General features: G+C 46.7%; 1 protein-coding gene across 2 annotated transcripts in view; it reads right to left on the bottom strand.

Moving 5' to 3' along the window:
* Nucleotides 1-16373, bottom strand: part of lars1b (leucyl-tRNA synthetase 1b) — a 65251-nt gene that overhangs the window by 44344 nt on the left and 4534 nt on the right. The window contains exons 3-8 of one of the 2 annotated variants that reach the window (XM_085995794.1): nucleotides 15872-15959; nucleotides 14431-14511; nucleotides 12650-12787; nucleotides 5812-5973; nucleotides 4734-4846; nucleotides 3063-3126 (exon numbers count right to left, since the gene is read on the bottom strand). In XM_085995794.1, the coding sequence (XP_085851920.1) occupies nucleotides 3063-3126; nucleotides 4734-4846; nucleotides 5812-5973; nucleotides 12650-12787; nucleotides 14431-14511; nucleotides 15872-15959 (646 nt within the window). Of the gene's footprint in view, nucleotides 1-3062; nucleotides 3127-4733; nucleotides 4847-5811; nucleotides 5974-9302; nucleotides 10389-12649; nucleotides 12788-14430; nucleotides 14512-15871; nucleotides 15960-16373 lie in introns of those variants that run through there. The other variant, XM_085995793.1, reaches the window with a different exon arrangement.

Below are 16373 nucleotides of genomic sequence, written 5' to 3'. Positions count from 1 at the left end.
GGCAGAAATAATACAGCTCAAGGGATGCATAGTTTGTTGGGTTTCTTACAAAGTGACCAAGTCTCGCTACGCCAATCACACTAGGGAAGGCAGAGGCACATCACTTCACACTTGTATGAATTCTAATGGCATCTATAATACAAACTTAGCAAAGTTTCTCAAGGAGATGGTGGGCCGGCACACAATAGGATAACAAGATATTTGAAGCAATTGCTTTTGGTGAGTTTCAGTCACGTTTCTAATAAGCTGGCCAATATATTTTAATATCTTGTTATAGAAAACTGGCAATCACAAGTTGTTTCTAGCTGCAGAGAATGCACAGTATGGTTTTGGTACGCAAAAGGTAATTTTAAAGGAATTATTTCCAAGAAGCATTTCCTAACACTTCATTTAGGTAGAAGACAGACAGGCTGGGAGATGTCTTTGAATCATACTGTAAGCAACAGCTGTATACAAGTGGATAATCACCGTTTTGAATTATTTTTGGACACAAAGAAGGACGAGAGTCAGGTCTGCGGGCGGCGGGGTGGGGGGAAGTCAGGGAAACTAGCTCATGATTCATTTTAGCTGATGGACAAATTTGTAGCCAACAACTGCATGAGGTGCAGCCTTTGCCCAACTCAGGAGTGATTTTGAAGCCACCATACATAGTGACAGGCTAGGAATTCTATAGTGAGTGAGCAGCCAACCACCACATAGGATTCAATTTTATATTTAGCGTTAGTGCAGAACAGACTTTGTTGTTTTCTATATTCCTAGGACCAAAAGTATATAATTACTACTGGTAATTTATCTGTTCAATAAATCTTCTAGTAGATTGTAGCTTAAGCCATGGTCTGATAACATATAATCTTCCTCCTTTTCAAAGTTGAGGAAACCACAAAGTGGCACACGATATATCCAGTAAACAGAAATAGTAACAAGGGCTCTCTGTTGTAATCCTGCGTTCAATACAGTTGCCTAGATATTGTGCAAGTAAAGGCACAGTCGGGTCATAGAAATTGAGGTAACAACAGAAAATGCTGGAAATATTCAGCAGTCAGGCAGCATCGTCGAGAGAGAAAGAGAGTTAACGTTTCAGGTCGACGACCCTTCGTCAGAACATCAACCTGAAACGTTAACTCTGTTTCTCTCTCCATAGAAATTGAGGGCTCCTTTACAGGAGCAATCAGTGACACTCAACCCAAGGAAAATATCTAGTGTAAAGATGGCAAAAATCTGAAGTTTGGTTACAGACGTTTCTGCACTGTTGTAATACAAATTGCATCCCAAATTTTATTCAGCTACCTGTTCCAAGATAAAAATGGGAATTTCCAGCAGTCTGAGCCAGCAACTGCTCCCAAATGTTCAAGGAGTCTTCCCTTTTCTCCATTAACATCAATAGCAGCAAAGTAATGTTTGAGTTTTCCAGGTTCACTGCAACTCAGGTGGCATTTAATAACTGTGATCAGAACGGTATCAAATCCTAGTCAGATTTTCCCCAATTGTCAACATCATGTCAAAACATTAAAATAGTGAGAAGAAAATGTGGAAACAATATACATTCCTGTACATCACACTAAAATTGTATTCAGCTCTACTCTGAGTAAACCTTCACCAGAAAATATTGATTAGCAGCAGCCCAAGACTCCCTAACATAAACAAAAGTTAAAAATAATACATGATAATAGAGAGCATCCTGACAAACTGTATCACAGTATGGTATGGCAGCTGTAGCTACTATGACCGGAAAGCCCTGCAGCGGGTAGTCAAAACTGCCCAACGCATTACCGGCACCCAGCTACCGACCATAGAGCACATATACCAGAAACGCTGTTTACGGAGGTCACGGTCCATCATCAAAGACCCTACCCACCCCAGCCACAGTCTGTTCGCCCTCCTGCCATCTGGGAGATGCTACAGATGCATTCGCACCCGTACGACCAGATTTAGGAACAGCTTCTTTCCCAGGGCTGTCATCCTACTGAACTCCACAAATAAACTCTAAAGCCTGCACATCTGCCAATGCACTTTATTATGGTTATGTTTATGTTAATGTATTACAAGCCAAATGTATGTTGAATGTTTAAATGTCTTAATCTAAATGTACACTCTCGGGAGCCGCAAGCCTACATTTCGTTGTACTGCACTTGTGCACTAACAATGACAATAAAAGTTGATTTGATTTGATTTGATTTGATTTGATGATTTAACATTAATGATCTGCCCTGTAAAATCTAATGGAAAAGTAGACACAGGTTTTGGTTCCCTAGAGACTTGTAGATTTTTATTGAAATCAGCAACTATATATATATATATATATTTTTTTTTTTTTTTTTTTAAATACGATTGTGACTAAAGACAGAGAGGGAAAAATTTGCGGTGCCGCTAACACCTGCCGCAAAATTCAGCGGGAAGTTAGCGGTGGCGGTAGCCGGTAGTGCCCCGTGGTGCTGTGCCTCCGTTGCTGACATCATCGCCGTATGCAGCTCCCCGCTCGCCCCCCCCCCGGCCGCAAACTTGGGTTCACATCCCTGACCTACCACCGGACGCTATGTCCGACAGGGTCAGGGGGGCGTTCTTGAGGCTGGGGCAGCGATAATAGGCAGGTGCCGAGCGGCCATTTTTTTTGGGTTGCCTGCCAGCACCTGCCCCCTCTGGCCTCCTGCTGTGGGGTGCCGGCCGCGATCAGTCAGCCCGGCACTCCTCTTGAGTGCCGGGCTCTTTTTCCGGCACCCCGCTCCCTGGTGGGCCAGCAGGGCCCCGATGCACACTGCGCTAGGCCCTCCCCTTTAACCAGGGGTGGGAGGCCTGCAGTACCGCAGCATTACGTGCCGGCGCTGCTGAACGTAGCGCCGCGATATTTGATGGGAGCGCCCCAAGAGGGAGGGCGAGTGCTTCTAGTAGCGCCCCGTCCCCTGCTTGGGGCGCCACCATTGAATTTCAGGCGCGGGGGCGCTAACTTTTTCGGGGCGCTACAAGTAGTGCCCCGGCAAAGTTAGCACCCCAAAGGGGCCAAATCAGAATAAGTGGGTAGTAAAGTATTTTTTGATTGGATAGCTATTGCCTAGTAACATTCTCACCTCTCCAGTCTGTCGATCATGGTCCATGCAGGGTTGCCCATCTTTTGGAGAATAAATAGTGTACCTGAAAAAGTCAGAGCTCATATGTAAAAAAATCACTCTTCACAACATCACTACTCTGAAAGGGAGAATTCTATAAATATCTGCTTCCAGAATGCTTCTCACCAACAGTTTTAAAGCACAATACAAAAGGATGGAAAATAGAGACACCGTTGGACATACTGAAATCTCTCAACATTTAGGATTATGACAATTCTAATGAATACAGAACGTCTACAAGATACTCAAGAGATGTAGCAGTGGTATTCAATACACCCAGAGGGTTGTCTGAAGCCTGCCTCCTCTTTACTTGTAGCCCTAGATAGACTTGCTGCCTCATGTTTTCTGCCTTGTTAATAAAACCATAACCAGTCCTTTTTGCTCCTGTAAGAACCTACGTGCTTCTGGCATTGACTCCTTCAGCCTCTTAGCTGCTACCTCAGGCTGAGGCAGGAGATGCAGAACCTTGGTCTGTTGCTCAATCCACAAGCTCAGCCTCCTCCCCTATGTTTGCTCCATTACCAAGTGTGTTTTCTTCTGTATCTCCAGCACTGCCCATCTCCACCCCACCTCAATCTTAGTCCATTCCTTAGATACCTTGAGGCTCAACTTCTCTTGGCCAACCTCCTTGCCTCAACCTTCAACTCATTCAAAATGATGCAGCTCACATATTCAAGGCTAAGACACTAAGTCCCACAATTCGATCACTCCTGTCCTCTTCAAGTTCCATTAGCTTCTCGTATCCAAGCAAACCGACTTGAAAATTCTTATCCTCACGTTCAACACCCTTCATGGTCTTGCCCCAACTTACCATAGTGATTTACACCCCACAGGCACTGTTCTGTTTGAATACCAGGCTTCTCGTTCCCCACCACTGACGACCGCTCAGTCACTATGCTCCTGCCCTCTGGAACTCTGCCAAGTTCCTTCTGCCCTGCCAACTCACAACTTCCTCAAAATCCTTCTACTCAATTGGGCCTTTGACCCCCCCACCCCCAAGCCATTATTCAATTTTTCTGTCCTGTTCAGCAGCCACTATTTTGTTCTCCTTAATGTAAAAGCACATTGAGACATTTTCCTGCACGAGGAGCACTACAGAAATGCAAGTTGTTGCTGCCTTGTTATGTAGTGGTTAAGGGTGGAATTTAGTGCTGTTGCATCTCAGTTTTTTGCTCACCAACTATTAGAAAATGGGAGTATTCCAACATCCACAGGATGAGTGAAAGAGTTCTATTTAAAGCGTAGGACAGATAGTTCGCCCCCTCTGTGTGGATGTGTCTGGCTTCTACACAGCAACTGCCCAGAGGTACAACTAGGATCAGGAATGCACTGAGTAGGAATCACTTCAACAGTCTCAAATCTATCATTTAGTGTTACAGCACATCAATACATTACTGAGACTAGTTCCCAAGCAAGATGCTGCTTGGGATTGGGGCCCCTGACTAAAAGCTTAGTGAATAACAGTGTAGAAATAACATCTTGACTAGAAAATTATAATCAGGGTACTTTCACAAGCTTAATGACCCTACTCTTTGAAGTTTTAAGAAATCATTCAACGAAGAACAAGTTTGATAAAATTAGTTCAAAAAGGCACATTCCATTTGGATTAGCAGCAATCCCAGAAACCCATACCTTTTTCCAAACTTGACTTTCTTCCTTTCTTTTAAAATCACATATTGCCACTTGACAAACGAATCATAAAAAGGGTTCACATCTGTGGTGATGAAGGAGCGTCGCCAATCAATCTGTTACAATTCACATAATCTAGAATTAAATTCCACAATGCTGAACTTAAATCAGACCTAAAACTAGCAAACCTTTGTGAATATATAACATTTTGTTTTAATATTCAGTGAACATACTGAACCATTTTGTATCTCAACTCCAGCTGGAAGCTCCTCCTCCCCCACACCCCAGCAAGTATCTTAGTCAAAGCTCGAGGTGGCAGATTTATTGACCTCACCAGTCCTTGAGAATCAAGTTTTTGCTCTCACTCCATCAGACCAGGTTCATCAGGGTCAGTAGCAGAGGAAAGTTCCAACTACGCGGCTCAACTTCAACCCGAGAACAAAATCCCTTACTGCATCAGTGAGAATTTTTCTAATTTGCACACAAGCCATTCTTGCGAGAGTGAGAATGCCAATTTAATGCTGAATTATGGGCATTTTTGTGTCGCGAAGTTATGCCCGCTAGAAAATGGGTTGAGACTATCCATACTGATTTGGCATACAATCCATACAACTGTCAATAAAATGCCATTCTATTACTACGAGCTGGTCTTCGAACCCAGACCAAAATGAAATGGCAGTGCACGAACCCAACGCACCACACAATCCCCAGACATATACTAGCTTAAGTTACAGAACTTTGTGGCGATAAAACCAGCAAGCAGCAGATTGGAATGCCTTGCAAAAGTAGAATCTTAAGTCCCATTCAAGAATGCTTTCCCTGGGCCAAACACCATGCCCTGGCTGAGAGAAAGCAGGTCGGTAACTTCCCAGGATTCTGCCAATCTATTGGAGTTATATCACAAGATCTGAAACACGTTAATCAGTCTGTTATTTGTCCCGACACAACACTGATATTTTCATTTACGTTTTGGATTATCTGGGTTCTATTGGCTTCAAAAGGGTCGATGCTTAAGTAATGCTATGGGAAGTAAATGAAAATTATCAGGTAGTTTTATTTTTGACTTTTACTTGAGACAGACCTTTAATCCCATTCTCTTCAGATCCTGGACAGCTATCCCTGGAAAGTAATCAAGCCAGTGTTCAGCCTCTGCAAACTTCACAATCTCTTCATCAGACAGGCCCAGAGATTGCATGATGTTCCACTGGAACTTGGCTTGGCCAGTCTTGGCGGCAGCTTTACTCTGGAGATTAGGTGTAGGAAGAAGAAAATAACCAATGAAATCAACCATAAGCAAACAGTTTAAAAGTAAATCTGCAAACATAATTACTAATGCTAAATGTTGAACATTCTGACAAGTATTTTGCTTCTCCGTTCTCAGTGGAGTTAGTAACATTCCTTATCTATTGAAATCAATGGGCGACGCTGTAATGGTAACACCTGCTATTCTTAAGTCTTCCATAATTTGTCGCTACAAGAATGGGGGTGAAATGGGCAGTGGCAAACAGGCTGCCTGTTATACACCTCAACCGATTTTCCTTTTCATTGTTGATGCGCTATCAATTACTCATAAAAGACTGAGAGTTAGAAGAGTAACTAAAGGCTTTTATTAACAAAAGAATGGAGGTCTGCCTCGAGTGGTCGACCGGTCCAGAAATACAAAGGGCTGGGGAGCAGCCACCTTTATACTAGGACTTGTGGGAGGAGTCAGCCGAGGCATGTCCAGGCATGTACACAATGGAATGCAAACAGTATACAAACAGTGGTTTACCACATTCACCCCTTGTTTAAAATTGAGTCCGGCGGGGTGAAGTGTATTAAAAGTTAGTGTATTGGAGTCTCTCCGGAGGTCTTGTCTGCCGCTGTGATCGGCGTGGCGACGGCGGGGGTAGTGAAGCTTCCGGCATCAAGTCCCGCGTAGGCTGTGGCGCTGGCGTGTCGTCCTCGTAGATGTTGAGCGGGTCGCGGGACCCAGGCCTGCCGTCTGCTGGGGCTGGATATCGGATCGTGGGGGGGGGTGGTAGTGGGTTACTGCAGCCCCCGAGGGTGCAAGGTCTCTTATGGAGACTGTGTCCTCCCGCCCGTCCGGGTACGCAATGTAAGCGTACTGGGGGTTGGCGTGGAGGAGGTCGACCCTCTCGACCAGGGGGTCCGTTTTATGGGTCCTCACGTGTCTTCTCAGTAGGACCGGCCCTGGGGACGTCAGCCATGGCGGTAGCGATGTCCCCGATGTGGACTTCCTTGGGAAGACAAACATTTTCTCATGAGGGGTGGCGTTAGTGGCAGTGCAGAGCAGTGACCGAATAGAGTGGAGCGCATCGGGTAGCACATCCTGCCAGCGGGAGGTTGGAAGGCCCCTAGACTTTAAGGCTAGCAGGGCGGCCTTCCAAACTGTCGCATTTTCTCTTTCCACCTGTCCGTTCCCCCGGGGGTTGTAACTAGTGGTCCTGCTTGTGGCAATACCCCAAGTTAGCAGGTACTGACGGAGTTCGTCGCTCATAAACGATGAGCCCCGGTCGCTATGGATATAGCTGGGGAAACCGAACAGGGTGAAGAGGTCATTTAGGCATTTAATGACCGTGGCACTGGTCATGTCCGGGCAGGGGATGGCGAACGGGAAACGGGAGTACTCATCAATAATATTGAGGAAGTACACGTTGCGGTCGGAGGAGGGGAGAGGCCCTTTAAAATCGACGCTCAGGCGCTCGAAGGGGCGAGTGGCTTTTATCAGGTGGGCCCTGTCTGGTTTATAAAAGTGCGGTTTGCACTCAGCGCAGACTTGGCAGTTCCCGGTCATGGTCCTGACCTCCTCAATGGAGTAAGGTAGGTTGCGGGCCTTGACGAAGTGGAAGAACCTGGTGACCCCCGGGTGGCAGAGGTCATTGTGGAGGGCCCGCAGTCTATCGATCTGCGCGCTGGCGCAGGTGCCACGCGATAGAGCATCCGGGGGTTCGTTGAGCTTCCCGGGCCGGTACAAGATCTCGTAATTGTAGGTGGAAAGTTCGATTCTCCACCTCAAGATCTTGTCATTTTTGATTTTGCCCCTCTGCTTGTTGTTAAACATGAAAGCGACTGAACGCTGGTCAGTGAGCAGGGTAAATCGTTTTCCGGCCAGGTAGTGCCTCCAATGACGCACAGCCTCCACAATAGCCTGGGCCTCCTTCTCAACAGCGGAGTGTCTGGTCTCCGGGCCCTGGAGGGTTCGTGAAAAGAAGGCCACGGGTCTCCCCGCCTGATTGAGGGTAGCGGCCAGGGCAAAGTCGGACGCGTCGCTTTCCACCTGGAAGGGGATGGATTCGTCCACTGCGTGCATGGTGGCTTTGGCGATGTCCTCCTTGATACAGTGGAAGGCTAAGCGGGCCTCTGCCGTCAAGGGAAAAGAGGTGGACTTGATCAGCGGACGGGCCTTGTCCGCATAGTAGGGGACCCACTGGGCGTAATAGGAGAAAAATCCTAGGCACCTCTTCAGGGCCTTGAGGCAGTGGGAGTTCCATAAGGGGACGCATCCGGTCGGGGTCGGGACCGATGACTCCGTGTTCCACAACACAGCCAAGGATGGCGAGGCGGTTTGTGCGGAATATGCACTTCTCCTTGTTATATGTCAGGTTCAGGAGTTGGGTGGTGCGGAGGAATTTTGAGAGGTTTGCGTCATGGTCCTGCAAGTCACGGCCGCAGATGGTCACATTGTCCAGGTATGGGAAAGTGGCCTGCAACGCATTTTGATCTACCATCCGGTCCATCTCCCTTTGGAAGACGGAGACCCCGTTGGTGACGCCAAAGGGAACCCTAAGGAAGTGATAGAGGCGGCCGTTTGCCTCAAAGGCAGTATACTGGCGGTCCTCAGGGCAGATAGGGAGCTGGTGGTATGCTGATTTCAGGTCAATGGTCGAGAAGACGCGGTACTGCGCGATCTGATTGACCATATCAGCTATGCGGGGGAGTGGGTAAGCGTCCAGTAGGGTGTAGCGATTTATTGTCTGGCTGTAGTCGATGACCAGGCGCTGCTTCTCGTCGGTCTTAACGACCACAACCTGGGCTCGCCAGGGGCTGGTGCTGCCCTCAATAATCCCTTCCTTCAGGAGCCGCTCCACTTCGGTTTTAATGAAAACCCTGTCCCCGGCGCTGTATCGTCTGCTCTTTGTGGCGATGGGCTTACAGTCGGGGGTGAGGTTAGCAAACAGTGGGGGGGGGGGTGACTCGGAGTGTGGAGAGGTTGCACCTGGTGCGCGGCGGGCAATTTGGAAGCTGCTGGCTGCGGACTGTGAGTGGGGGGAGGGGTCCACCGTACGCCATCGTAACACTTTTAAGGTGGCACTGAAAATCTAACCCCAGTAGAACGGCAGCGCAGAGGTCGGGCAGGACCAGAAGTTTAAAATTATCGTACACAGTCCCGTCTACTATGAGTGTCACCACGCAGTAGCCGCCAATGTCCGCTGACTGGGACTCGGAGGCCATAGAAATCCGCTGGTGCGCAGGCAGGACTGGGAGAGAGCAACGCCGCACCGTGTCAGGGTGGATGAAGCTCTCCGTGCTCCCAGAGTCAAAAAGGCAGATTGTATCGTGACCATTTACCTTAATGTCCATTGTGGAACTGGCCAGTTGGTGCGGTCTCGCTTGGTCCAGTGTAACGGATGCCAGTGTAGGGGTCGGTGTGTCGCTGCGGGTATCAGATGAGGCGGTGTCGGGGGCCTGCTGCGTCCCGGCTGTCGTCCAAGATGGCGGCGTCCATGATCCCCATGTGGCTGGAGGCGTCCAAAATGGCTGCTGTACCGGTGATTCGCACATGGCCGAGGAGGCCCAAGATGGCGGCCCGCATGGCCCACACGCGGCGCTGCTGGGGTTCGGGGTGGCTTTGGCCCTGCAGACGCTAGCGTAGTGTCCCTTCTTCCCGCAGCCCGAGCAGATCGCGTTTTTCGCCGGGCAGCGCGCTCTGGGGTGTTTTGCCTGGCCACAGAAGTAGCATTTCTGGCCTTGGGGCACTGCTGTCTGGCCTTGGGACACTGCTGCGGTAGTTGGGCCGTTGCTGGGGTGTGGCTGGGGTGGCACGGCGCTATGAGGCGGTCCTACTGTGTCCCAGGCTGTCGTTCCCCGCGGCGTCCACGGTGCAGAGGAGTAGGCATCCATGCCCTGGTAGGCTGCATCCAATGATAGTGCGAGTTCAGAGGCCTTGTTGAGGTTGAGGTCACTCTGCTCCAACAGTCGCTGTCGGGTGTAATTGGATCTGTGGCCCGCTACAAAAGCGTCCCGGATAAGTTCCTCTGTGTACACGGCGGCCTTTACATCCTTACACCCACAGGCCCGGCCAAGCACGGACAGTGCCTGAAGATATTCCACGGTCGATTCCCCAGGTTGTTGTTTACGACTCCCCAGAAGGTGCCTGGCGTACACTTTGTTCACTGGGCGCGTGTACTGGTCCTTGAGGAGCTTGATAGCATCCGCGTATGAGGTCGCGTCTTGGATGACCGAGTACACTCGGTGGTTCACTTTGGAGGTCAGGACATCCAGTTTGTCCTCTTCCGATTTGATTGCTTCGGAGGCGGTCAGGAATTTTTCGAAACACTTAAGCCAGTGAGTAAACTTGGTGGATGAGTCCGCCTCCCGATGATTTAAGTCCAGGCATGCTGGTGTGAGGATCTTTTCCATTATAAAAATTTTGTTAATAAAATTGATGCGCTATCAATTACTCATAAAAGACTGAGAGTTAGAAGAGTAACTAAAGGCTTTTATTAACAAAAGAATGGAGGTCTGCCTCGAGTGGTCGACCGGTCCAGAAATACAAAGGGCTGGGGAGCAGCCACCTTTATACTAGGACTTGTGGGAGGAGTCAGCCGAGGCATGTCCAGGCATGTACACAATGGAATGCAAACAGTATACAAACAGTGGTTTACCACAATTGTAAAATGGGCAGTCTATCCACTACTATCTGTTTTACACTCCCACAAAGTTGAATTTCACCTTCAATATTACAAAATTTTCTGTTTTCTTGCTTGCTCCAGAGATGGTGCCAGAATCTTTCCTTCCAAAATCCTTGAATGTGTTGTCGATTCCCAAATCTGTGCCCCTCTTTCCCACAACTCCATGTTTGAACATCTCCAATCAGGTTTCCAGCACTGAAACAGCCCTAATCAAAGTGATCTCACCCTGTATAAAACTATCCCTCCTCATCCTTCTCCACTTGTCTGCAGCATTTGACCGGGTCAACCAGGCCATCCTCCTCCACCACCTCTCCTCCATTGTCCAGCTGAGTGGGGCTGAATCTTCTGCAATGGCCAATGCACCGTTACCTCTCAAGTTCCCCAAGGGTCTATCCTCGGCCCCCTCCTATTTCTCATCTACATACTGCTTTTTAGCGACGTTATTTGAAAACAGAGTCAGATTCCACATGTATGCGGACAACACCAAGCTCTACTTTACTACCACCTCTCTCAACTACTCCACTGCTTCAGTGTTGTCAAACTGCTTGTCCGATATCCAGTTCTGGCTGAGCCGAAATTTCCTTCAATTAAATATTGGGAAGAGTGAAGCGATTGTCTTTGGACCCCGTCACAAACTCAGTTCCTTAGCCACCCATTCCATCCTTCTCCCACGTCAGACTGAACCAAACTGTTCGCAACCTTGGTGTTCGATTTGATTCCGAGCTGACATCTCGACACCAAATCCTCTCCATCATCAACACTGCCTACTTTCACCTCCGTAATATCGCCTGTTTCCACCCATGCTTCAGCCCATCTGCTGCTGAAATCCTCATCCATGGATCTGTTACCTCCACACTCACCTGTTCCAATGCTCTCCTGGCCAGCCTCTCATTTTCCACCCTCCATTAACTTAGCTCATCCAAAACTCTGCTGTCCGTATCCTAACTCACACCAAGTCCCGTTCACCCATCACCCCTGTGGTTGCTGACCTACATTGGCTCCCGGTCCAGCAACATCTCATTTTAAAATTCTCCTTTTCGTGTTTAAATCCCTCCATAGCCTCATCCCTCCTTATCTCTGTAACCTTCTCCAGCTCTACAACCCTCCGAGAGTTCTGTGTTCCTCCAACTCTGGTCTCTTGTTCATTCCCCACTTCCTCCGCCTCACCATTGCCAGCCGTACCTTCAGCTGTCTAAGCCCCAAGCTCTGGAATTCCCTCCTTAAACCTCTCCGCCTGTATGTGCGCGCATGCACCTTCCGAAAGAAAGGAGAATGCAGGTGGTGACACGTGCAAGATCATAATATTCAGTGCTCTCCGAGAGATGTAGTATTAAGGTTCCTGGGTCATGCGATCATTTAATTAATTATCGGCAGTAAAGGTACTCTCCAGATTGTAGGAAACACCAGGTCCACTTACGGGAGTGCCCGTTGACATTAAACCTGAAAGAATATCTAGTGCAGACTAGAAATATGTAACAACACAGGACATGTTCATTACACGCCACTTTTAAACGGGTAAACAGTCTCTAAATGACCATTTTTTGTCCCCTCTTCATCATCCACACCCAAAACCGATTTACAGAAACACAAAATGAAGCCACCATTAAATAAATGTAAAACCTCTCAACATACATTAAATGTTCTTAAATTACCAGTATTACTACTTGCACATTCAAATTTAAAAAAAAAAAAATTTCTGCCCAGTTTTGGGGTCCTCCTGTACAATTGCCTGATCCGTGATGAGTAGGCAGTCTGCTTCCAGACGACTGCTGTTCTCAAGCCAGCTTTTGGAGGTGGTCTTTGCCTCAGAGAAGAACTCAGAAAAATATGGCTGAGATCAGGAACTCAGCATACTAATGCATACTGTACTACCAGCTGCTTAATACAAAGATGAACAGGAGATTTTCATGTCTGAACAAATTGCACATTTTTATCTTGAACACAAATAAAATGTCAACATTAAACATTTGCTGATAAAGGCTAAACACTGATAACATTGCTTACTTTTTTGCCCTTCGCCTTGTCCTTAATAACAATTTCTTCTTCATGATTTTTTGCAGGTGTCTCTTCCTCTTCCTCCTCTGGGAATTGAGGTGGGTAGCCATATAATTCCAGCTCCCGCTTCAGCTTGTCAGCGCAGGCCTAAAGTTCAACAGAGAGAGAGAGAGAAAGCCGCCCATGAAATGAATTGGGCACCCAAATGATAACAAGCACAGCCTTGAATGTTGGCTCCGTCAAACAAAACCAGAAAGTGCTGGAAATGCACAGGTAAATCAGATTCTGATGAAGGACTGTAAATTAAGTATTACAGTATCATGTAGCTGCGCATTTCAGCAATTACAGGAAACTATCGATTTACCGGCACCTAAATAACCGGAAACCTCTGTTAACCGGCAAAATTCAGGAGTAGGTTCAGGTAAGTTTTACTTCATATTAGTCGCTGTTCCTGGATCTGTGGCTGTGTAACCGGGGTTCCTGCACCTGTTGCTAAGCAACAGGGACGCCTGGATCTGTGGCCAGGGTTCCTGCACCTGTTGCTAAGCAACAGGGAAGCCTGGATTTGTTGCTGTGTACGGAGCTCTCGTATCTTTTACTATACCTCTCTGTAATCCGGACTTTTTGATAAACCGGCACCACGCCGGTCCCGTCGGTGCCAGATAAAAAAAAAAGTTTCCTGTATTTTTTTTTCATCTTGGGAATCCAAGGCATTGTTTACTATTCATGTTTGCTTCTAATTGAAAAGCTGCAATATTCTTATTGTAGTGATATCTCGTTCCTGCCTTGGCGTTGCAGCACCCAAAGCTCCAAATGCAGGGGCTCATAGGATGTGGAATTGCATGTGTTTCCCACATGGTTAGCTCCTGACTGAAATATTACATCTGGTAGGAGGATGAACGGAGCAGAGGCCATCTCTTACCAGCTATCTCATACAGATCACTAGGGCCTTCCTGGCCTGCATGTCTCAGTACCCCAGAAAATGATGCATTTACCCACTCAGCCATTGGAGGAGCTCAAAACAAAGATTTGTTTCCAGTTTTAAATGATGTTTTTGGGGGCACAGTGTGGTACTAAGCTTTACAATTTGATGGGCCCCAGGTTGAATCCAAGGTCGATGCTCGAATAGCTGAAGTCAACCCAAGCTGAGGAAATGGCCTTGGTACTCTGAGCTAGTGACTGGGAGAAAGAAAAACTAGCAAGGGTTACCATTTCCGATAGCTATCCAGTGATCTCTGCAGAAAGCTGTGTGTGTCTGTGGCCACTGAGTGATGAGCACAGGGCTGGGCCCAGCTGTGATACCTGCCATGATCAAATAGCCCGATGCTGGGTGTCTACACTCACATATGAAGAATAGCTAATTGGGCTGCACAGCTGACAGCTTCTGTGGACCTATACCAGAGACGGCAAGAGTAATTTTTTAAGAGGAGGATTGGGGAAAGAAAACTGAGGAAATGCACGGTTTAAAAATAAATTGAAGCTGATTAGCCAAGTCTTGCTAGCAAATGCATGTTCAACTCAATATCCACCATTTTGTTCTCTTGGCTGAATGGAATATTTGAGTGCCATGTGATCTACCTTACCTTCATTCATTCATTCATTCATTCATTTCGTCTTTAGTCTGCAACTTATGCTCATGGTGTTTATCATTACAAACTCACAATCAAAATTTAATGTTTTTGGCTTAACATATGGAAAAACAGGAATAACTAGCACTAACCAATACTAAATAACCTAATCAAAAATGGAATGATTAACACCTAGGGCTACATATTTTTTTAAAAACTAACCTTGATGGGCATGCCGGTACAATGTAGTCCAAAAGGAAACAGACATCTTTTCCCCTTTAAACGTTGAAATCCTACAGAGAACTGGAAACAGAAAAAAAAATTACAATGGATATCTGGATGTGCCCCAATCCAGTTAACGGATTTAAATGACTTATCTATTATACGTTAAAAATGGTGAGTGGTTGCAACATTCTAGTGCAACTGTGCCTGAAGGCGACGCTGTGAGCAAAATGTTACGTGACCCATTTAATAAACCGTGACCTCCCCTAACATTACACGACAGAACGCTGAAACACCTTCGCCCTCCCCCAGTACATCTGGAACTGCCATTTACCCTGCTAATTCACAAGAATGTTCTCTTCATGGCCTCACAAACTCTCCTATTAGCTGAAAAGTTATCCCATCTAGTAAAAATGAAAAACCCCGATATCCTCAAAGACAACTTTACCTTAAAAATGGCGGACATAAACACAAAGTACCTCTGGCAGAGGACCTGCGTTGAAATGGCCCAGGTACTCCCCGCACTGAACTGCAGGAATTGTGCAGCGGCAGTTAAAAACTCCTGTTCATCTCTGCATTGTCCCAACCGGTATCTTTCGACACATTTCTCCGCCCCCATTATTAAAAAGGTCTACCTGCTGTAACCAGCCAACACTCAACTGTCTCTCAGAAGCAGTAAAAGGGAAACGCAAAGAGTTTCCAACAGCAGACCCAATTTGAAATTGACCCACAGAAGCTAAACTCGACTGCAAGTGGATCTTTACCTGAATTATTAGTTTAAAAAAAAAACTCCCATCCATCTCATTCCAATGACCTCTACCTCCCCTAACCTTACACCCCCCCCCCACTTGAACAAAGTCCCTCGCCACCTCATTGACAGGAAACTTGAGACATCTCCACTGGCACAGAGAAGAAATCATGAGTCTTCCAAATTCAAGGAGAAACTGCTTGACGCTGCCCCACCCCCCTCCGAGTAGCAATCCGACCTCCGCTCCTCCCTACGGACAAGCAATTTCCACCAAGAAGCAATCTGGGCTCCCCCTACAGACTAGCAAATTGCCCCGCCACTGAGAAGCAACTTGGTATCCCTATCCAACCACCCCTATTTGACAACCAATTTCATCCTCCCACCCTCCTAAAAATAAAGCATATACCATAAAGGTGTCCTTTCCATAAATGTAATTAATTACACGTGTGGATACTGGGATTGAAACACTGCAATGCCTTGGCTCCTCTCAGCATTACCTTGAAACAAATCTGTACACTGCGTCAGCAAGTACTGCAAACATAAGTATTTCCTTAATTCCATTTTCAAGAAATAGGTTTCCCAGACAGCTCAATATCTTTTTAAACAGAATATGTATCAGGAAACCAACTGAAAATGGAAGCTGAATCCATGACAATCTGCAATCTCTCTGATAAAGAGAAAAATATACCGTACCTCACATTTAGACAAGGAGAAAGTGTGCCCGAGATGAAGACACCCATTCATGTATGGATAGGGAAAGGTTACAAAGTACTTTGGCTTACTGTAAAATATAAATTTAAGAAGCAAGAAATTAGGAATATGAATCACCAAGACTCTACAATGCTGCCCCACCAAGAACATGATGGCCAGTGCAATATCTGGAAAACCACATGCCTTAAATTTAACAAGAATTCACATGCCACATGACAACATTAATGCTCTAAATGGTCCCCAAACCTTTTTATGACGAGTCCTGTGCAAGATCACTTCCACAAAGTAAAGTCTTTTATACCATTATTATTTTGCAGTCCTCCCTAAGTACTATCATCTTAGAATTCAAACCCAAACTCCTGGTATTAAGTTTTAACCCATAATCTTCTGACTGACAGGCAAAAGTGGTACCAATTGAGCCGACCCGAGACACCTGTAGTCGCATTGTGTGGGAAATAGTCCTCTGTGGCTGCAAGTATATCAA

The sequence above is a fragment of the Somniosus microcephalus genome, chromosome 8 (genome assembly GCF_052327205.1).
Source record: "Somniosus microcephalus isolate GS21.2 chromosome 8, FLI_Smic_1.0, whole genome shotgun sequence".
In the NCBI taxonomy this organism is placed as follows: domain Eukaryota; kingdom Metazoa; phylum Chordata; class Chondrichthyes; order Squaliformes; family Somniosidae; genus Somniosus; species Somniosus microcephalus.
Note: the sequence above shows the minus strand (reverse complement) of the source record. Positions and strands in the feature narration are given on the sequence as shown.